The 23,246-nt window shown below is 36.9% G+C and overlaps 1 protein-coding gene across 5 annotated transcripts in view; it reads left to right on the forward strand.

Moving 5' to 3' along the window:
• Nucleotides 1-22,582, forward strand: part of ZDHHC14 (zinc finger DHHC-type palmitoyltransferase 14) — a 113,146-nt gene extending 90,564 nt beyond the window's left edge. For 2 of the 5 annotated variants that reach the window (XM_056342960.1, XM_056342961.1), the window contains exons 5-9: nt 1,434-1,482; nt 6,284-6,386; nt 8,073-8,182; nt 11,208-11,310; nt 21,329-22,582. In XM_056342960.1, the coding sequence (XP_056198935.1) occupies nt 1,434-1,482; nt 6,284-6,386; nt 8,073-8,182; nt 11,208-11,310; nt 21,329-21,730 (767 nt within the window). In that variant the 3' untranslated portion in view covers nt 21,731-22,582. Of the gene's footprint in view, nt 1-1,433; nt 1,483-6,283; nt 6,387-8,072; nt 8,183-11,207; nt 11,311-11,911; nt 18,201-21,328 lie in introns of those variants that run through there. The other 3 variants (XM_056342963.1, XM_056342964.1, XM_056342965.1) reach the window with 2 other exon arrangements.
• The last annotated feature ends 664 nt before the right edge of the window (nt 22,583-23,246 follow it).

The following is a 23,246-nucleotide window of genomic DNA, read 5'->3' on the forward strand; positions in this document are numbered from 1 at the left end:
GTTGATTACACAGGAATATTTTTTTTTTATTTATTTTTTAAATGTCCCTTGATTTAGATGGATTTTAAAATTTGTATCACTTTTTAATACATCTTGCAAGCTGGCGTTTTTACAATTTTTTGGGCCTAAGAAGTGATGAGATTTATTGGAAAAATGCCCTTCCAGGATTAAGACTACATGCACATAATATTATTGAAGATAATAAAATGAATTTGTAAATCAGATACTTTAAAGGTATTGTCTTGCAAGATCTTCTTCCATATCCCCAAGCTTAACACATTTTCAGTAGCAGTATGTGTCTTCATGGTTACTCAGCTCTGTTTGAGGCATCAGTATTTCAACTGTTTGTTGCAGTGAGGAACCTTCCCCTTCTGATGTATTGGGAACTGCTTGGAAGAGTGTCATCAGCAGTAGGGAATAGACATCACACCTACCTGCTGCCATTGCCATTAAGGATCCTAAAAATAGTAAGAAGGTAGGGGAAGTTCCATTAGTCTTGTACCTTGAGGCTAAGAAACAGTTATGAGAGTCTGAAAAGGCTCACAAATATGAGGTAAGTAACTTTCCCTTTGTAATGGCAAACAGTAAAATTGGCCAGGCAGGTCTAAAGAATATATATCTGTGTACACACATACATATGTATTTTTCTTTTTATTTTAAAGACAAGATTCTTTTCTCTTCAGATGAATTTAGCTAAGGAGAACATTTTTATTGTGACCTTGCAGACTTTCAACCTGATGCATTTAAATCATTTAAATTATACAGTAAAATATGAACTATGTGCCTATAGCTATGTGAGAATGAGTCTGTTTCTACAAACATATTCATTTGTTGCAATCAGCAAATTGTCGAACTACCCTTTTTGATTAATATCTCATGGTTGTGGAACCCAAGTGGATGCTTCTGCATTTCTTATTCATTGGATCATGCTGCTTTTGAGACCTTTTCAGCTAGTAGATAATCTCTTATTTGCCCAGAGACAACAAGCACCTATAAGAAAAACCTGTGCAGGTGCAGTAGGAGCAGGATTATAGTCTTTGGCTGCTTCCAGACAAAGGAGGGAAGTTGAGAATCTGCATGTATAACATAAATTTTCCAAGTCAAAAAGTTACTCTGAAAAATATTATTTCAAATTTTGGAAGTAGCTTATTATTTTTTCTTTCCATATTAGGTCTGAAAAGAACAGGGGTAATCAGAGATCTTGTTCATGGGAAAGTATGTGTGCATCAGTTTGGTATGACTGAGAAAATATTCTGCAGATGTTAGACCTGATAACTTACCCATTTTTTTTCTGATATGGCTGCTGCTGAGCAGTATTAGTAAATCTATTCTATGATTACTTGGTTATCTTCAAATATTGTGTTAACTATGGTGAAAACAGCTTATAGTCCAATTTCTTACTCAGGTGGTATTTTTGGGTTCTATTTCTACAGGTTCTCAACAAACAGGGTTCCTTAATGCCCTGAAGGACAGTCCTGCAAGATATCCTTTCACTGAAACAAATTGTAGATCTTGTTGCAAAATAACGAGATGTGGTTTTGCTTGTTTTCATGCTGTTGTTGGATATGTGCATTTGGGACTTTTATCAGTTAATGGTTTCATCACTTCCTGCACAATAGGATTTCTCGCCACATGTTGGAGGTAGGAAGGAGACTGCATAGCCTGGCCTGGTTTTATTCTTCATTTTTTGCAGAATAGTGCTCTTGACAAAGGTCTGTAGTTCCCATGTGTGATGGAAATATGCTCCATATATTTGTGATGGAATTCATATGTGTGTGTATATGTATCACACTATAACCATGCTGTGGTTTAATTTAAGATATTCAATAATTCCTCTGCTTTTACAACCGAAAGTATCCAAAATGGCTGATTCTTGTCAGGATAGGAAGAGTAGATTGTGGAACAACTGAAACCGTAAGGTGTCCCTGAAGAGTTCAGTTCCTGAAAACGTGCTTATGCTGATTTACTGTTCTAAGAAGTCATTTTCAGGTATCAACTTCTGTTAAGTTACATAAAAGTGTACACATGCGTACACACAGGGGCTGCTACTGCTCATCAGGCTGGAGAAGACTGTGGAGATCTCACTGTGGTCTTTTGAAATATAAAGAGGGCTTATAAGAAAGACCTTGAAAGACATTTTACCAGGGTCTTTAGTGACAGGACAAGGGGCAGTGGTTTTAAACTGAAAGAGGGTAGCTTTAGGTTGGCTATAACAAAGAAAGCTTTTACAGTGAGGGTGGTAAGATACTGGAACAGGTTGCCCAGAGCAGCTGTGGATGCCCCATCCCTGGAAGCGTTCAGGGCCAGGTAGATGGGGCTCTGAGCAACCTGATCTAGTGAAAGATGTCCCTGCCCATGGCAGGCAGGTTGGCTTAAATGATCTTTAAAGGTCCCTTCCAACCCAAACCTTTCTGTGGTTCTGTTCTGTAAATACTCCATGTTCTTTTCATCACTTCACAGGAGCTTTCTGGTATTTTCTACTCTGTGAGAATGGAAAAGCCTCCTTCTATCTAAAAGCAGCTAACATAATGGGAAAATGTGAAGCTGATATAATTACTGTTTAGTTTCTTCTTTACATTTCTGTACAGACTGTAAGCTTCCCACTCTTTACGTATATGTTTTGAATGGCTTATGTCTGAATAAACAGTTTGCACCTCCCGCAGAGATACTATTAAAAGAATTCTTTCCCATACTTGTGCCAAGGACAAGTCTTTTGTCCATTGTGCCTCACGCAGTTTGCTCTTGTCCACAGAAAAGTAGGAAGAAAAAACTTACTCTGTCATGTGTAGTTGTGCATGAAAACAGATCTCTCTTTCCAGGTAGTTTTTCAAAGTGTCAAATTCTCCAAGTTCTGCAGATACAGTTTTCTTTCTGTGTGTGTGTTCATCAGGTAGTCACTGAGCTGTGAACTCCCATTTTTAAACAAAGCCACCATTCAGATTTTTTTTGTGCAAATAATTTTACAAAGCACAAACGAACTGTGCTAAATGGCACAACAACAGCTTCCAATTAAAAGAATTACAATCACTTCTTAGAAAAGATGATTCTTTCAGACTATTTTCAAACTGAGAATAGCTTTCAATTATCCTTAAATCAAAAGGTAATTGATTATGCATTTGAAGATCCTTGTGCAGGAACAATGGGCTGCTTATTCATAATTTGTATTCAGGGATGTGCTGCTTTGAAAGGCTTGGTAGCGCATCTTGTAGAAATGGCCTGGTTTGATAGTGATATATTAGACAATTTAATATCTTGGTTACGATTCCTAACAGCAAAAAAATTATGTTGTCCAAATAGTGTTGGGAATGCTTCCTTGGTGCAAGCCAGTCAATTCAGGCACAGAGAACACTCCCATTTCTATCTTGCTAACAACCCCATGTGAGATGCCAAGGGAGCGTTATACCATATTATGACAGTAAGTAATACTTTGTTGAGAATATATTGCTTTTTTTGTGTTTGGTTTTTGATTAATGGACTCATGTTTAATTAATGGACTCATGTTAAAATAACATAAACCACCCCTGCTGTTCTAGAGATCTTTTTGGATCTTGGTGTGGGAAAGTGAAAGAAGTCTCTTTCTTAGGAAGAAGACTTCCCTTTCAGCGGGAAACTGAAAGATGTTTTGAACTGAGTTCCCCCTGTTGTCAGTAGGAATTAACAGGTGGAGGGAGAAAGTCGCGTTTCAGCACTCTCTGGAGTGTAATGGCAAGGAGCGTCCTGTTAGTGGTGTCCTCAGTCATCTGATGAGGTTGCAGGGAGCCCTTTTCCCTTTAAGGTTCCCCTTTTCTGAGCTGGTGATTCTGCCTCTTAGTCTTGGTGTGTAGACTTTGCCCAACAGTGCTCATCTACAGCCTTCCTTACTATTTCTACCCTCTCAAAGCCCAGTTTCTGTTGTGCTTAATGTTTTGGGGCTGTTTCCTTCTCCTACACCTTTCTGAACCCTATGCTAACAAGAGTCTGCTTCCTTGTCCGTGCTTCCTCATTCTCCTTGCTTTAGCTGTGACTTGCACAGTCAGCTGCGATCCAGTTCCTGTCTTATGAAGGTTTGACTCCACATAGTTTGAGGAGGAGATGAGAGGGGTAGTAGTGAAGGTGCTGCTCAACAGTGCACTTCAGTCGTCCTGTTGCTTCTGGAACAGATTTGCTCAGAATGCAAATGGCTCTTTTCTGGCTTTTAAAACCACCCTGAGTAAAGTAGGTTCTAGGGGACATTATACAGACAATTCTGGCATTTCCCAGTTCTTTAGCTGAGAGCAGACCTGCAATACAGAACTCTTCACTGTTAACTAATATTAGGATTATTTATCACAAATACTTATGTCCATCCATGCATTTTCTAGTCTGTGTCTCTGCAATGGTGAGGAGCTGTCATATTTCTTTTCTATTGAAAGATTCAGTGATAAAGATGGTTTTGTGTGTGTTTTAAGGCTGTGTCCTTGTTGTGGAATATTTTGATTTGATGTTGTCTTGGAAACTGACTTCACTGAAGGTTGGCATATGGTTAACATACAGATTAATTTTTATTCCTATTCTATTTCTGTTGTCTTGTTCCTACTGATTGATTATATCTGTTTTTCTCGGAACCAAAACCTTTTCTGCTGTTGATTCATGTTCCCTAAAAAAAATTTGCTATTGAAGTGTTGTAGGAAATAACAGTCTCAAAGCAGATGTATTCTGCATTCATGACTATTGTGTGTAAATAAAATTGTATATAAATAAAAAACTATGGCAGGAAGCCTTCTATAGGAAGTTGCTCTTTATGCTTGATTATATAAAGTTTAAAAGCAACTTTATTGTCTTATTGCTGAGATCATGACTCCTTTGGAGTTAGAGGAATGATAGAACCTGTAGTAAGTGTGCAACACTGAGCACTGACTGGCTTTCCTAGTACACCAGTCTCACTTTCAAAGCCTGATTACTTCTTCATGGCATTTGTGTTATGCAGTGTGTAAGGAGTGAAAACATGGGTAGTTTGAACAAAGTTCTAGTGGTGCACAGAAACAAGCACATGCACACCTTTGCTGCCCTCTCGGAGGTGGGAGTGCATTTACTGTATGTTTGCCTGTGCTGCTCCCAACAACATGCAGGTGAGAAAGCACCCCATGAGCTCACATATAGGAGTATCTGAGTGCCCTATGTGCAAGCCCCCATATGTTGCACCCCATTGTGGCAGTCTGCCATTGGGATGCAGACTAACAGCATTTGACAGGGCGGGTGCTCTGTCTGTGCTAGGCAAATGCCAGCAGAGTGACTTGTGGCTGTACCAAAGCATGTTTTGACTGCTTCTGTTCTCACTTCAAGTTCTGTTCTGCAATTTTTTGTGATTTTCTTAGAATTTGGGCTGATGTCGCCTTCAAAAAGTCTTCTTGTAATTCCTCAGCTACTCTTTAATAGCAGCACAGTGAGTTGGGCGTTGATAGTCTTCCTCTTTAAATGGTACATTTAAATGTACATACAAATGCTGCAGAGTTTTGAGTATTCAACCCTGCCCCAACTATTCACACTCACGGGCTTAACAGCAGTTGTTCCCCAGGCTGTTTGCTGGGGCTGGGCCATTCAGTTGTATTACAGCCCCCACAGTTGTAATGTAGAATATATCCAGTTATTAGAGGGACTTGAGGGAGTAAGTGTGCTTTATATTTTACTTGGACTCGTGCACTTCGAGGCCAGTGTTAGGATCCCTGCCAGCATCTGAGCTTCAGTAACAGAAGAAAGACAGGAGAGTCTAGCAGTTAGGACATGACTGAAGTGCCGCTTACTCAGTTGTTGTTGCTATACTTACGAGCACAGATCTAGAACCCTTAGTCCTGGCTCAAGACTCCCATTGTGCACTAAGTATTTGTACAAACATACCTCTGTTCAGTCTTTGCTCTTTGGCTAACCTTGGCTTACCTCTCTTGTGTTTGACCTTCCCCTCACCCCATCAGAACTATTATTTGCTGTTATTTGTCAATTTACCTGTCTTAATACAAGGACTTTTACAGGGTGAACGTGAAAATTTGCATTTCAGCAATTAAGATCAGAACTGCTCATCGGTAGTTTCTAGCCTTTTTCAGTCTGCAGGCCCTCAAATATTTGCTTGTGTAGATGGTATTCAGTGGCCTGTACACTAAAGCCTAGTGACAGTAGGCTTGCTTTTCTGAGTTTCGTTTTTGCTGTCCCAGGGATCTTAAGGGACTTGTGGACTCTAAGTTGACTACCTTGAATTTTGTGATTGTAAATACTTGTTATTGGATATAATTATTTTTTCCCATTTGTATGTATTTCCTTGACTTTCAATTACTGTGCTGGAAGCTGTGGTGTGTTTTTTCTCAGTATGGTCCATTGTTGGCCTCTCAGGTTTTCACACGTATTTGATCAGCTCCAATCAAACCACAAATGAAGATGTAAGTTCATAGCATATTTCTACATATATGTTTCTAAATAGTAATGAGAAAGTTTTTCCGTTATTTTTACAGAAGCCATACCTATCTGTGTAATTTTATGAATGTCTCGATAGGGAAGTAGTAGTAACTTGGTCATGCTTGATTCAAAATATCAGAAGAGATCTTTTGAACTGTATTGGTTGTGGCTTGATGATGTGCTGGTTACATACTCTGTCCAGATCTGTATCTTGAAATAGGAAATATAGAAGAGGCAACACAAAGAAACAAGTATATTTTATACAATAGGAAATTACTAAATAATATTCAGTACCTGTTTTTTACTGGGAGTCCTAAATATTCTTGGACTCAAAAATTGTACTGTAAAAAATTTAAAGTATGTTGAATTCTCAAAACAAAAATTTCATCCTTTATTTTTCCATTGAAATTACTTTGTCAGTCAGTTCTAAAACCTCCAGCAAGGAGCATATAATTAACTTCCTCATTTCTGCATATTTCACACATAATTTCCATTTTTTTGGTGTGGAATTATGTTTAACTGTGTGTAGAGGTTTCATGTGTCCTTCCCTAACTAAAAGGAGAAATAGAAAGTGAACAAAAGGACAAAATAAAAACATCTAGGTAGCTGATGGTATAGAAAGCTTGTTGGAATTTAGCAAGTAACCTAACAAATTACTGCAAGCTTAAAATTATTGTAATTCTCTGTTGTACCTTTTTTCATAGGTATCTGGCAAAAATAGAAGTAGCATCTTTGGGAGTGTCAGACACATGTTTTATTACTGTTTACGGTCACAGTTAAAAATACAGATTTTACAATAAATACCAATCAACCAAAAAAAAAACTTACCAAGCAGGCTCAGAATGAATTGTGTCTCAGCATCAAGTATCCAAGCAAGTAGCTTGACTTTGAAGAAATCTACCTTGTTAGTAAGGCAGATAAGATACTCATATTCCTCAGTTATTAGGTTTAGACCAACATTGTCTGTCTAGATGGACCCGCTGTGCTTCCACTGTCCCCCCTTCCCTCAAATAAGTATTTCTTTTGAATTGTTGAAAGTCAGGTAGCAGGGAACTGCAACAGTGTGACATGTCTGAATTTCAAGTAAACTGTTTGGTAATTTCATTTAAAGCATGCATTTCCAGTTGAATACAGTAACACATTTTGCTCAGACTCTCAAGTATCTCACAAACACAAGAGCATGACTAGCTAAAAGAAAGTGTACTATGCACTAAAAGGTAGTAATGTCTGTAGTTGCTTCATAATATTTTAAAGCCATTTGTGAACTTTAGGCAAGGTAATGTTGTGTGGTAATGCGCAGCTTGAGAACTTACCCAAGAGTATGGAAAAGTGCTCTATTGCTGGCTTTAATGGTATGTTGCATTTCAACTTCATTTGTAAAATTAAACTTAGACCATTATGTTTAGATGCTGAAATTCCTACTGTGAGTATATTGATCCTTTGAGATTTTGGGTTGCCTAAATCTGTGGAGGGTAAAGCATGCGCTTGCTTGTAAGGGTCCAGCCTTTCCTAAAGCCCAAAGCTCTAAGCTGTTTGGAAAGTGTGATCATGGGTTTTCTCTGATCTGCCTCTGATGTAACTAGCATGTTGCTTCTTTGGTAACCCTTAATTTGCCTCATCCATTTTCTGTGTTGTATTATATGTGATGCCTCTTGTTCATATCTCTTCAGATTAAAGGATCATGGTCAAATAAAAGAGGTAAAGAAAACTATAATCCATACAGTTATGGCAACATCTTTACTAATTGCTGTGCTGCACTCTGTGGGCCCCTCTCTCCAAGGTAAGAGCATTAAAGGTATTGCTAGTGTAAATGAAGCCACATGATTATTGATGAAAAAAAAATATTCTTTGTGATTGCTTGAGTTTACTCAACAAAAATAAAGGTTAGTTTTACTGTCCATTAAAAGCTTTAATTACATTTTTATTTAGTAATAATGAGATAAATTGGTAAATTGAGGTTAAATGAAGTTAGTGATCAGATCCTGTAAAATATATTTAAGGTTGACATCCAAAATGAAAATAACTTTTTTTTACTTGTTGTTTGAACTTTTGCCACTGCAGTTAATAACTCCTAGCAGTAAAAGATTTCATGTAGTTAGCTGTTGCATGATGGACGATTTGAAACTGTATTAAACTCCTACATATCTAACAAATGTCACATGTTTAGGAAAGTTTAGGAACCTTAATTCTACAACAAGCTTGATAATTGTCCTTTTTTGTCTTTTCACTGTAAACAGTTTTATTTAAATGGACAATAATTTTTCTTTATACTATGATTAACATATACACATTAGGCTGAATTTGATCTTACACCGAAGCGATTCCAGAGAAAGTGTAATGGATTAACTTTTGCTGCTTACATTTTGACTTTTGAAATCCAAAATATTTGTATAGTCAAAGTTTCAGAAAAGTTTTTCAGCCAGCTTGAACAAAATATAATACAGAGCTGAGACTAGAGAAGTAAACCTGGCGGCTGGAAAGATTTAATTCTCTCTTTATTCCAATACTCAGAGGTTAGATAGTTCATGTACTACATGTACAGTAGAGGCCCTCTTCCTCTGTGGAGAGTAGCTGATGTAGATTACTTTTGTGGCGTACTCATCAGTTGAAGCTGATTTGCTTTGTCTGGAATTAAGTAGTTATGAATCTGAACTATGGAGAAGAAAGTAAATGATTTTATAGTCTAGTGGCTAAGGTGTTTCATTGGAATTGGGATTTCTGTCTTTGCTGTTATGAATATCAGAGGTGGTTCTTCTTGAGTAGTCAAAGGTCAACAGAAGAGACAGACATCTTTCCCTAAGAGGAAGACAACTAAGTTAAAATGTCCACGTACTGCGTTAACACTGTAATACCTGTGGTGAGAAAGAGTAATCCTGTCTCTGCTTCCTGCCTTTATGGATGGTGCCTGAAGCCAGCCCTTTAATTCTGCCATTTTGCTTTCCATAAAAGTATGTGACGTAAAACCTCAGTGCTATGCTTCAGATTCTTTTGTTTGACTGGCATTGGCTCCTGTGTTTTAAATTCCATGTAGCAACGTAACTTATTCAGATGATGAAGTATGTAGAGTTTCTGCACAGAGATACTTTGTGACCAACAGTAAAAAAATTAATGACTGTAAAATGTAAATTATAACCTTGGGTTTTTTGACTTTTAATCTCAGTTGTGTCCCAGGTCACTAAATATTATTTTTTTCCTTAAATTCTGACAAATTGGTTTAGCGGCAATTACAGTTTTAAATTCAAATTGTTCACGTGCATTTTAGAGTGGAATGCAGAGAGGATCTGTAAATAATGCAGACTTTTCTTGCTTCTGTTAAAGATCATGTTTCTAATTTTTAAACCTATTCTGCCCAATTCAGAATGCATTTTATATGTCCTCAACAGTAACTTTCAAATCTTAATTTGTTCCATAACTGTCAGCATTGGTCTAATTAGTGCTCTGATATAATAAATGATACAACTTTTTTAAGCATCTGATTTTTGAAGAAGTGCTTTCCATTTGGAAGACTGTAATCTCAGGTGGATTTCTAAGTGTTTTGAATGTACATTAAAACCTGTCCTGCAGCCTTCATGAGGAAAGCTTAAACTGGTCTCTGAAGTGGTGGAAACCTCAATGACTTTTGAGAGGAGAAACACCTTAGATTTTTCTAAGCATCCTGTTCTTATCCTTTAAAACTGAAGCTATCTTGACTCTTAGTGAATTTAGAGGTCCGATAAATCAGCAAGTAAAACCAGTTCTGTGCTGACTTTAGCTCTCAAGTGTTTTAAGGCATTCCTGTTATTATGTCTTAGTAACTGGAACCATAAACCCTCCAGTTAAAATTTTATATCCTGTAGTAAAATTTGTAGTTTTCCATGGAAAGTAACATTGTTCAGGTCACAGGAGAAAAATTTTGGCCTATGATTAAAAATATATGGAACTATAATTGAAACCTACATATAATAAAAATGTTTTAAAACACACCAAAAAAACCCACCCAACTTCAAATTAATTCAAGCATAAACAGTTGAAAAGGTTTTGGGTTTTTTTTTTTGTGTGGAAATGATATGAGCTAATACACATGCAGAATATAGTACTTTGATATATGTACATTCAGCTTTTTGGAAGTATTAAGTAGCAGAACCTAAGTGATGTTTATAGTTCCTAAACTGAGAGTAAAATTGCATGTGGAATTATAGCAAAATCTTTAGCTAGATAAGATTATTCCATTATTTTTTTATATATATAATCTTCTGTAGATTTTTACTTGTTTTCTTTGATTTCTCAAAAAAATTTTCTTAGAGGAAATAAGAAATGAGTGCATCACTTTGGTAAGAATAGTGGAGCACTATAAGCAGTTTGAAGTAGCTGTCATCAAACACCTGGCAAGTAAGGTGTCTGAACAGAAGTTTTGCTTGCTTTCTAAATTTTGTGATTAAGTAGCTTTAATTTAGAGGTGTGGAAACCTTCAAAATAGATACTGATTCAAAGTGCACTAGTGAGTTTTGTAATTTTTTTTCACACCTGTGGTTTAAAATTCTTGGGGTTTGTGGTATCTGCTGGTAAGCTTCTAGATCTTTTGTCTATGATAAAAATCCAGAAAAGTACATAGGACTATGTGGCAGGTAGTATTACAAGGAAGCAATTACCTTGCTGATGAGTAGAAATGAAGTCTTGTACTTCAGTTGAATAAAAGGGGACATGTGAAGGTATTGGCGAGGTATTAAAGAAAATGATAGACAATTTTTCTTTATTTTTATTGAAAGGAGGTAGCTATTAATCAGAAATATCTCTAACAGGTTTTCTTTATTTTGTTTATTCTGTAGCTTAATTGACAGAAGAGGATTTATACAACCAGATACAGCACAGTTAGCAGGACCATCAAATGGCATTACTATGTACGGGGCCACACAATCTCAGAGCAACATGGTAGGAATCATCCCATAGTGTTGTTCATCAAGATTCCTGTGAATGTTTTCCTTCTCCACTTTCATGTGAACTAATCAAGTAATAACTAACTGTGGATACAGCTGACACTCTGGGTGGAATTACTTGTTTATTAACAGTAAAGAAAAAAACCCCAAGGCTGTTTTTTTTTAATGTATGTTTTACAGTGTAATAGTTACTGGTCATGGATTCTAAAAAAACAGACAGGCTTTTCTACACTGTTGATTTATTGAATATACTGGCATTTTGACTTGTACTGTTGCCAACTGTTTTGAACTGGAATATTCAAGAATCATGGACTTGCTCTGGTTCATCATTTTCCAGCTGACTGTTATTTTGTGTGGCACTTTCTTCATGCTGCTTCCTTCTTTGCTTGTACACTGAGGTTTTGTATAGACTAATGTGTTTTAAAAAGCAAAGAGGAGCAAAGAGGAGTTTCTAGGGGAGAAAGACGAAAGAGCAGGAGGACACTGAACTTCCAATGAACAAAAAATGGCAACTGGATTGTTACAACAAAAGCTTTTAAACTTCTTTGAAACTGTGCCAATAGTTTTTACCTTTTTTTTTTTTTTAATGCTGGTAGCATTGGCTATCATAATGGAAGATAGGATTTCCAGTGCCAAGAAGAAGAGAATAACTGGAAAGAGATCTTTTTCCAAAGGCAAGCATCTTACATATGTGCCTATTTCTGAATTGTTATCCACATATCTTTATATTATGTGGGTTCTAAGACTGTGTCAAAGAAGCCATGAGTTATGGACACGCTCCCTCTGCCAAAAAAAAAAAAGAGGTGGCCACAAGGCCTTCTGACATAATTTAGCGCTTCTCTTGAACAAAAGAAGAAAAGACTCACTCTTCCCAGACAGATTAGTTTTAGTGTCACTGATAAACTGGTATAAAATTTTTGCTGTAGTTCCTAAGCTGTTTTTACTTATTATTTTGAGGATTAAATAGAATATTTGTTAGTCTTCTTAATGAGAAAATGTACTAGAGACACAGTATTAACTCTGAATCTTCTGTGAGGTGCAGTGGTGCAGAACAAGGTAATGCTCCATGCAAATTTTACTAAAAAAAAAAAAAAAAAGTTACTCTGAAAAGAGAAAAGGGGTTTAAAAAAAAAAAAAAAGGGAGACATTCTAGAAATAGTCTGAGGTCTTTCAGGGATTACCCAAATTCTCTGACTCTATCAAAGCTTCTTGTTTGCAAGGATCATTAACCCACAATAAGCCCCTTGCATTAAATTATCTTAACATTCTAAGATTTATACTTGCACTGTAAGAAGACACTATCATTATTACCAGATATTAATGAGAAAATCCTGTGCCAGTTTGATAGAAAGTTGACTCTAAAAAGAATCTAGAAATTGAGAAATCTGTTATGGTATTACTTTAAGTCAAACAGGTAGCTGTTATGAATTTAGAGTGTAATACCTGTAATTACGCAAATTCTGCAAGGATTTGAACTCCTTATATCCTAGAACATCACACTACTTGAACTGGGGAAGGCTTGGGTTCTTTAACAGTCATCAGAGTCACTTGGAAATGTGTAGCTTTCGTTCTTGAAAGTGATCTCTCAGGAAAAGCTTGAAAAATGTGATGTTTGGTATGGAGGAATATCTTTAAGACTGTGATATGATTTTTCTCAGGGTATTATTCATGGTCTGTATCCAAAACTAATTGGCTTCTAGTGGCAGCTGGCTATCAACATTAACATTTCTCCCTTGAGTTTTGTTGCAAACTGTTAAAGACCTGCTTAGTTTCCCATTCTCTCTAGCACTGTTTTCTGTTCCCTGTGTAAACTCGTGCATTTTTCCCTGAGTTGTTTAAAGCATAAGAAATAATAAATTAATTTCCTGCTGGCAGCAATGCAGTGGGATGTAACTTCCCTTCTGATTTGTTCTTGTTTCACATTTCCCTTTTTCTGTATTCAAAGGTCAAAGTTTTTACTCTTCTCAGCAGACACTGTGCCTACTTTCAGGTTCCCATCTCTCCTGTCTCATGAAGCAGCAAACAACAAAACTGATTTCTCTATTTCATAGTTAAGATCTCAATCTCATCTACATAAACAGACTTCCTTTTTTTTCCATACCAAAATTAGCTCACCTTACTGCTAGTTTTAGCTGTTTTCAACTATTCTGGTGTTACGAAATTTCCTGTTCCAATTTAAATTTAGACAGAAATAATAAATTAAAACTTCATCATTCTATTAAAATCTTTTCCCATTAAGTGACCCCTATAGTACTTTTCCAGACTTTACAGTATCTGTTTCTCTCAGCTTTCTTCCCAGTACACAATCTTAGATTTTTCTGAAGAATTTTGGGAACAGGAGTGCTGGGAACACCAGCCATTCACTTTTTCTCCCCTGAAAAGGACTGCAAGAAGGTTCTTGAGTGAAAGGCAGTTGAGTATACTTTATGGCAGAAGTAAAACAAGACATGCGGCATCCTGTTACTTGGTTTTTGGTTGGTGGAGTTTTGGTTTGGGGGTTTTTTAGAGGAAGAATCTCTGTAAGATTGTATAGAATCCCTTGTGCTAGAAGTTCAGATGCAAACATCGAAATTTCTTTTGGTGATTGATGGTTTAAATAATAGACTAGCTCAAGCCCAAGACTCTAGTGGAAGCAAAACAGTAGAGGGACAAGTCCTTGTGGAGGAAGAGGTTTCCTTTTTACCTTGTGTCCTCACTGACAAAAGTTAGGCAAAACATGGAATATGATCCAGTCTTCCCTTCTGGAAGGTTGCATACCTCTTGGGGAGGACTCAGAGGCATAAAATGAAAAACACTTTCTTGGAGGTGAGGCAGGTGCACCACAAAGAACTGGCAAGTTTGAAGGAGATGTATTGGTATTGCAGCTTGTATTCATTTGGTTTCAGATAAGGACAAGCAAAGTGAAATACCTTGACTTAAAAGCATGTGTAGATCATAGTCTGATTCCATAAATACTTTTTTAATGGCAGAGGTTTAGCCATTTGTACGTCATCAGGGATAATTACACTATTTTAGCAAGTTTAATGCTTTTGAGTACAGGAAATACCTTATTAGAAATCTGAGATGTGTTTCAGTACACATTTATGGGGTGTCTCCTTGGATTTTATTCCAGATTGCATTACATCTTATCTCTACACTGAATCTTAATGTCTAGATGTTATACTTCTTAATCCATATAGCATGCTAAAATATCTCTCCTGTCCATTGATATTAAAGGAAGATTTTAATGAGCATATTCTCTCACACTTGTCTGCTCTTATTCCTTGCCTTCCCTTCCCTCAAATCTTTTACTCAGTGCTTTTGTCTTTCTAAATAGATTTCTTGTGCCTCACCCAGCTAGCCTCTCATCATTCTTTAAACCTCTCTGGTTGCTTAGAATTATATTCTGCTTTTATATATTTTAATACATCTTTTAGCATAGCATTATTTTTGCATTTAAACCTCAAAATACATATCAGGTTAAGTTTAAACTTGCCAGACACTTTTTTTTTTTCAGTGCAATACATTATCTCTTATTCAGGATGCTATTGTGGGGCACTATTTTTGTATTTAACAGCTTTGTGGTAATTTTGAGACTTAGAATATTTCATGTAGGAGCTACCCTACTTGTGCTAGTGACTCAGTTTGTCACAATCTCAGAAAGTCGGGGTTATTCCTCTAATCAGCGCTTCATAGCCTTTTACTATGATTTTTTTTCCCTAGAGCTTTTAAAGAGTTTTTTCTCCTGTTCTCTCCTTAGTATCTCCCTTATTTTACTAAGAAATGAAATTGTATTTACTTTTTCAAAGGCTGGAGCCACATATAATTATTTTTTCCTGGTACATTCCCAGTGGTTTTTTTTATCTGTTTTCCAATAGAATTTGAAATTAATCTGGTAAATTCATTAGCCAGCTTCTTAATATCCTTATCCACGTGACAAGCATGATCACTTGGAACTCATGAGCTGTAGACCTGGTATTTCCAAAGTATTTCCCTGTTGCACTTTATTGCTGACTGTTTTTACAAGCTCTTCATTAGTTTGAGTGCGCAAGTATCTCTTCTCATTCTTAAGAACTTTTTTTGCATGAAACACAGTATCTCACCCATTGTGAAATCATACTTTTCTCTATATTTTATTCTTTTTTTCTCTTTTAAGATTTGTTTTCTTTTTATTCTGAAAAAAAGTTGTTATTTGACCATAAACCTTTCAGCTACCATTACCTGGATCTGCACTTCTGTAGCCTCAGTAGAATTGTGCGAGAGTAGAACTCTTTGATGGTGATGAAAAGATTAATGACTAAAAGTGATGTGATGAAAAGATTAATGACTAAAAGTGATGAGACAAAGGCCATGTATCATAGTAGAGATTAGGTTCATAAAATTGATGCCTACTCTTCCAGCCTTGTGAAGCTATTGTTGATGACTGATGTCATTCTGAAGAATCAGGGGCGGGGGGGGTGTGGAGGGGAGCTTTTGGAAGGAGGTGACATCATATGTTTGCTAGCAGGTAAATATCTTGGAAACTCTATATGCATTTGCCGAACCTCTTACAGAGACCTTTCTCAAATTCTAGCATTTAACAATTTCTTGTTGGCAGAAATTGTATGTATGTAGCAGAAAGCGAGCGGTTCCTCATCTCAACCCAGAAAGCAGGTAGCAGAACTTTTGTGGTGTCCTTCACATGGCTACCAGGGCAAAGGGAAGAACCACCAAAGAAATCCTCCCTGGCACCTTCTCTGGTGGAGCTGTGCATGGGGGGTTCCATGAAGCATTTTGGCTCCAGAAGAGTGCGAAAGTGAGCAAAAAGTGAGGTTTTTTTTCTATAGTAACTTTTTTAAAAGTGCTATAGTGTCCTAGTAGTGGTTACGTTGTGAAAAAGCAATATTCTGAACTCACAAAGGTAATTAAAAAGTAGTTGTATTTATGAAAAATAAGCTCAGCACCCAATGATAAGACAGAACTGCATCTTTCCTTTGAAGTTGTTTCTGTTTTTCTTTGGGGTGATGGGACCCAAAAAAACCCAATAGAATGCTCTTTCTGCCAACACTCCTTTCATTTAAACATCTCACACACCTTTGGATCAAATGTCACACCAACGGCTTGGGTGTGAGTAGTACAGCTCCTTTTTAAAAAACAAAAATTGCAAGATTTTTCTTAATAAAACCTTTCATTTTTAAATTTTGAATTTGAAAAACACTACATTTCCAACCAGCAGTTTCAAACCAATTCATTTTCACGTTCACCACTTAGCTTTCTCTTAAAAGCTCGAGTTGATTCTTGGGTTTTGATACAGGGTATGTTATTCTTTAGTAATCCATTGTGAAGAAAAGAGAATCTATCTCACTCCATGCACTTTTTTGAGGAATTAGTTTGGTTTATTTTTCCTATAGTATCTCTTGGAATTCTCTAATACCTTCCTTATAAAGTGATATATTTTGCTTCTCTCTGCCTCTGTGTCAGGACAGGTTTATTTCTTTGATTTTAAGAAATTCACTTGTACTCTTGCATTCCTAGGCCGTTGTTCTTCAGTGTTTAAGTAGTTCCTTGTATGCTAAATTCCTTTATTTCCAGTTCTCCCTCTATTTTCCTGGATGCAAACTCTGTTTTCTTACTTATATGTACCACTGAAATTGTAGGAACCATAATAGTGCGTGTGCAACATTTGTTACTAGTGAGAAGTCCAGGAAAGTCCTCTCCCAAACAGTCACATCAGTATTTCTAGCACTGATCTGGAAATCGGAACCCAGCTGATCCAGGGAACATTAACTCTGAGCCTCCTATCGTACTGCTCCTTTTGCTTTTCATATTCTCATTATTATGAGTAAGTATTTCTATCATGAATGTAAAAGGATCAGCAAGGATAGGAGCCCCACTTTGCTGGGAGTTTTATGAGTGTGTTTCCCTGTATATTTACTCTTGTACTTCACAAATGCAATTTATCATTGCCCGAAACAGAATTTAGGGCTCTTACCAAATCAACGTTACGGTAGTCAAGGTTGATAGAGGTTTTCCATTAAAGTGTTTTACTTCACAGTCAAAATGGGTTAAGGGCGCATGCAGTAAACCAACTTCAGCATTTTGCTATGGGTTGAGGTATGTTTTAGTAGCAGTTATTTTGATTGTACTTATTTACTGTATTTTTGTTCACATCGCAGAGCAGTATCAGAGCACATGAACTGAATTTCTTTCAGAAGATGTGCTCCCTGAATACACCCACTGTGCTCTAACCATTCATGACATTCAGTCCAGAAGAACAAACAGTAGCTAGTCTGAAGTAAGATCCCTGCAGCAGGTATAGTTTCCCCTTTGGCTTCAGAAGCGTTAATCTTCATAGGTCTAGTCCTGGTGCACTGTACTACTTTCAAGGGGAGCCATTGGCTTGGTGGGTTTTGTGGCTCGGTTGTTGCACAGTATCTGCAATACCATGACTGTGAGCGTGCAATCCTACAGGTGTTGGGGATAGTTGTACAGCTCCATCCCTCCACTCTTTACCCATCTCCTGTATCCGTCTAGTATGGCGCTGCAGCATCCTTTCTGTTACTTCACAGCACTGTCATTCAGTGCAGTCGGTCTCCCCTGAACTTTTTGTTCTTTGTACGTTATTCAGAGATGCTGAGATAAAGCAACCTGCTTTTCTCCGTCTTCTGAAAACTGTAACAATTCTTTACTGTTCCTAGTGTTTAGAAAATTATTTACAGAGTTAATTTAAAATTCAAAGTAAATAAGCTCTGGGTTTGGCTTTAGAAATGTGAAAAATACACTGCCATGTACAACAACTGTGTTAACGTGTATGTTTTGTGTAGCTTAGAAAAAAAATGAGACTTTCTTCAGAAAAAATACCTTGTTTCTTTAGTTGTTTGTATTTATTATTTGTGAAATAAACACAGAATTTTAGGTTTTGTCTAATTTGCTTTAATTTGTGCCTTGTGATGTGAAAATAAATACAGAGACGGCTAAAGATTTCTATGCACATACATAATTGAACTTCTCTACTTGTAGAACTTATTAAACTTGTCCTAACTTCAGAATCTGCTGTTCCTCTGAAACAGTGGAAATTGTAAGTGGAAAATAAAATCAGTAGATCTGAAGTAAGAAGGTACTGGTGGAATAATTTCTACAGTAAAATTTTAGCACTTTAGATTTCAATGCTTGGCTCCCTTTTTGTTACAGTCATAGGCTTTTTTATTTCATTTGAAATGCTGGCATTGAATAATTCATGTAATTAATAGCTGTTAAGATTTTTGCCCTAAATTTTATTTAGTTAAGCGTGAAATATGGAATCAAGGAAAAGCCACCATGCCAGCCCTATAAACAAATCTGATTTCCTTGTTTAGTTTTGTGTTGGCTGTTTAGACTCAAAAGTAGCCTGCCCGTATTGTGTGCTGATTTTATCAGGTTTTGTCTCCCTTTTCTAGTATAAACCCCACTCCAGTGCACTTTTGAAAGCTGTTTTCACAGCCTATATTTTTCTAAGATATTTCATGTTCATCACTGTTAAATAGAACCAAAAAAAAAGAAAACCTGAAATGTATCTGAATAAGAGGAGAGGCTTTAGGGAAGTGACAAGTGCATGGAAAATGAAGGAAAGAGAGCACCTGAAAAAGTTTTATAACACACTGTTTAATGGAACTTTATGAGGCTGCTTTATCCTCCGATATTGATTCCGTTGAAATGTACTGGCGTTCGGTAAGAAGAAAACTAATTCAGACTATACAATGAGCTCCAGTAAATTACATTCACCTAATTTAAAACTGTGTACTTGTATTGCCTGGAACACATTAATGATTTCCTTTTGAAGATCAGAGCTTCACTAAAGCAGTAAGTCAGCTGCTAACATTATTTGTTTTCAATGTACCCCCGTTGTTATAGATATTCCTTTGCTATTTAATGTGCTCTTCGGCCACTGCTTTTCAGAGAAGATGCATTTTGTTGGTCTTTTTGAAGTTTCAAAATTCAATTAGCAGCTTTTAGAGTTCTGCATAGTAAGGTTGGTTGAAGGGCTGTAGTTTAATGGAAATAAGCAGGCATGAATAACAGTATATTAATCAAGAATGAGTTATTCACACTGAATTACTAATTGAAAGCTTGACTTTAAAAGATGCTGACAGTTTTCTTCTTTGTAAGGTACTTATGCAAGGTTTTGGCTTTAAGCCTGTGAGTAATCCTGCTGAAATGATACAGGGCTATTGCTGATCATAATTTGTTGGGGAGAAAAAATGACTTGCAACGTAGATGAACACAATTTATGCAACACGATGTCAGTCCATTTGTCTTTCTGAAAGTGGAAGTAAATTGGAAAATAGATAACTGAGTAAGGATCGGACTTCTCCCTGTCAAAAAGTAGTTGGTGTGGGAGTCCTAAACCACTTAGACACATTTGAAATAGGTACTACCTATCTACTGTGACAGAGTAGTCTGCTTGCAGGCTTTCTGAATGTAATATGTGTACATCCATCATTAAGCTATTTAGCAGTGGAACTGAAGGACTTGAAAGTATCAGAGGAAGCATTCATAGTGATGGTTTTCATACAGTAAAAGAAGCAAAAGTCTTTCCATGACTTCGCATAGAGTATATCACGGTGCCTCATTAAACTCAAATGGGCGTTTTAGGGAATTGCTGTAATGTTATTAGCAATGGTTATGATTGGGAATATCTTGAACAGATGCAGTAATTTGATATAGATTGAAGAAGTCAGTCATAAAGCGGAATGTATTTCAAGGGAAATAACAACAGTGAATAGGCATGTCTTACCTCTGGATACATTTTTTTTTATTCTGCTTGCTTGCTTCCAAATTTTGTTTGCTGCATTGAATTTATAATTGTATTCATTGACTGCAGTGTTTCTTCTGCACGGAGAACAGCAGGGCAAATGAATCCAACAGGATTTTGAAAATCTGCAGATGTTATAACTGGTCAGGCTGTGATTTGAGAATTGTCCTTGGAAGCTTTCAACAGTCATGCCAGTTTATGTTAAAGAAACTTAATCTGACAGTAGCTGTACTACCCACTTAGCTAGTTGGACATAATTGAAACACCTACCTGTCTTCTCATCTCAAGGAATGAATGATAATTTTGAGTAAACAGTTCTTAGGAATGATGTAGAGCCAAAAGCCTTCCTGGTAGTACTCACTGAGCTTTATTGGAGTTATATAATGCTGAATTCGACTTCTTATTGTGAAAGTGCTTGCCAGAAAACCTGTTTTGTACCTTGATTCTTCACATTATCAAGATTAAATTAATCAAGAAACAGCCTACAAATCATTAAAGTTGATATCCAATTAATACATGTGCAGTGCTGCCTGATTTCTACACATTCTTCAAAGTATTGAGTATAGTGTAGTATATTCTCGAGTGTGTATGTATTAAATTGAGGGGCGTGGGGGGGTGGGAGTGGATTTTTGCTCAGAGGCTGTATTGTCAGCAATAACTTTATAGAACAACCTGAATCAAAGGAATTCTTGTTCTGCAAAACGTCTGTAAGTGCCTTAATTCCTATGTGTGAAAACCAATGAAAAAAAGACGCTTGCCAATTGTTTTTTAACTTGGAACGATGCTTGGATTATGCCTTTGGGCCTCTCTCTGAACTGCTAGTTACTCCAGGGTAAAACGAGTAGTGTGGAAGTGATTCACCTCACCTGGAACGAGGGAGGTTTTGAGGTGCCTGGTGCAGTTAACTACACACAGCTAGGCTTTCCAGATGGCTTCAAACAAGAATAAGCAAAGCGTTTGAATTACAGTACTCACAAAATACTATTTTAAAGGTTACCAAAACCCTTAAGTGAACACTTTAAATGTTTATCGTAATTTACTTCGGTAGTAAACCAAAGCACTGGCTCAGTTATGCATGCTTCCCTCCCACCCCACCCCGGGCAGCATGCAATGGGATTTTTGGGTGGCTAACCATGGAACGGTACTAATGGCTTTCTTTTTTTCTCTTCATATCCCATTCTTTTTCATACCTTTTTGTCCATATTCTCCCTTTTTTCTCTGTTTTGTTTGCCTTACATGATTTTGACACCCTTCCATTCTACAGTGTGACCAAGATCAGTGCATTCAGAGCACTAAATTCGTTTTGCAGGCTGCTGCCACCCCCCTACTACAGAGTGAGCCAAGCATAACTAGTGAAGAGCTACCTTTACCAGGAAAGACTTCTATCAGTGGGCCTTGTGCAACTCTAACTCTAGGGCAACCAACACCACCATCTTCTATGCCAAATCTCACATCAGATACAGGTTTGACAGACATGATACCATTAAAAGAGGAACATGAAGGTCATCAGTTTCTCACTCCTGAAGAAGCTCCGTCACCCCCTGGGATGCTGCCAAGTGGAAGTCCTATTACACACAGCCATACAATGCACGTCCTGAGTCTAGCCAGCCAGGATTCATTGCATGAAGACTCAGTACGTGGTCTTGTGAAGCTTAGCTCAGTTTGAACAGCTTTTTTGAACATTGCACCGTTTCTTGGTGTCTATACAAATCTCTACTTAACAGGAATGACACTGCAGTACCACTGTAAGACTTCGTAACATGCCTATAATGGAAACTTTATCGCGTAATGGAGTCTACTAAAAAGACGCGTTATTTTTTTCAGTGGAGCTATGACATTTTTTTGACCAGGTTGTTAATGATTGTGCTTTGATGGTGACTGCGTTTTATTTTTAAACAAAACCAGAAATGGTCAATAATCTTGTTTCCTGAAGCTTGGGTACAGCAAGTTGGAAGTCAGCCTGTAACAAACACCGTGTACAGTACAAAAGAGAGATTCTTGGATGTAAGTGTCATGCTCTGTGTTCTATGCTCTTGTAATACACACTTGTTAAGGCTTACCACACTTGTGGCCAGAATGATCTGCACTTACATGTTATGCTACTAATATTTGAGATAGAAAATTACCATTCCATTTGTTTTAATACAAAAAAAAAAAGACTGCAGATATGGATTTGCATGCCACGCTACAGTATGTGTTACAGTGGTGTTGGTATTAAGAGAAAGTGCTGCTTTTTTATTTGTGACTTTCAAAGTGCTGTTTCATTTAAAGACAGTGCAACAAACAAATTAATGGACTGTATTATTTTTTCAATTTATTAAAGTTTATTTTAAATTAATCAGTGGTGCCTAGAAGATGGAGAATTACTGATTTGATCATGTTGCATATCATTTAACCTTCTGTTTAAGTGTTTAGAGTGAGGTATTGTGTTGTGCCATACCACAAGATTCTTCCACCCCCCTAATGTGATACAATTACCTGTGGACCTCCAATAAAATGACATCCTCTATTTCCTGGACATGTGTACAGTTATCCTTGCACAGTTTTCCTGGGGGAAGAGGGGGAAATCATGACTTGTTGGCATAGTTTGTAAAGATTTGACTTGAACATGTTTACATTATGAAATGAGAGCTATGGAGGAAGAGCTGGTTACAATTAGGATTGCTTCAGCATCTTCTGTGGTTTTGTTTGAGACGTGTATTTGTTCCTGTAAGAAGTCTCTTTGGAAACAGTGGAGTTAGCCTCTGCTTGGACTGTGATTCTGTGTTCGTTATGGTACGGCTGAAGGGTGAGGGGCTTAAGATTCAAGACAAAACCAGACAGCTTCCAGCCAAAACTGCCTCCAGCCATCACCATTTATATTTGTCCTTTAATATTTTCAATGGAAATGTTGATTCCATAGAATCATAGAATGGTTTGGGTTGGAAGGGACCTTAAGATCATCTAGTTCCAACCCCCCTGCTACTTCACAGAATTCTGTGCTTTTTTGTTTTTGTTTCAGTAAAGCACCACAAAAAGGTTAAAGACATTTTTATATTTTTGACATATGTCATATGACATATTTTGATATATGTTTTTTTTTTTGTGACAGGTGAAGAGAACCTTAGTTAACCTAAGAAAGTTTAGTGGATTTAATACTGTATTTATCATGCTTTTCAGGATGTGGAACCTGGATTCTTCTT

The sequence above is a fragment of the Falco biarmicus genome, chromosome 6 (assembly GCF_023638135.1).
Source record: "Falco biarmicus isolate bFalBia1 chromosome 6, bFalBia1.pri, whole genome shotgun sequence".
Taxonomy (NCBI): Eukaryota; Metazoa; Chordata; class Aves; order Falconiformes; family Falconidae; genus Falco; species Falco biarmicus.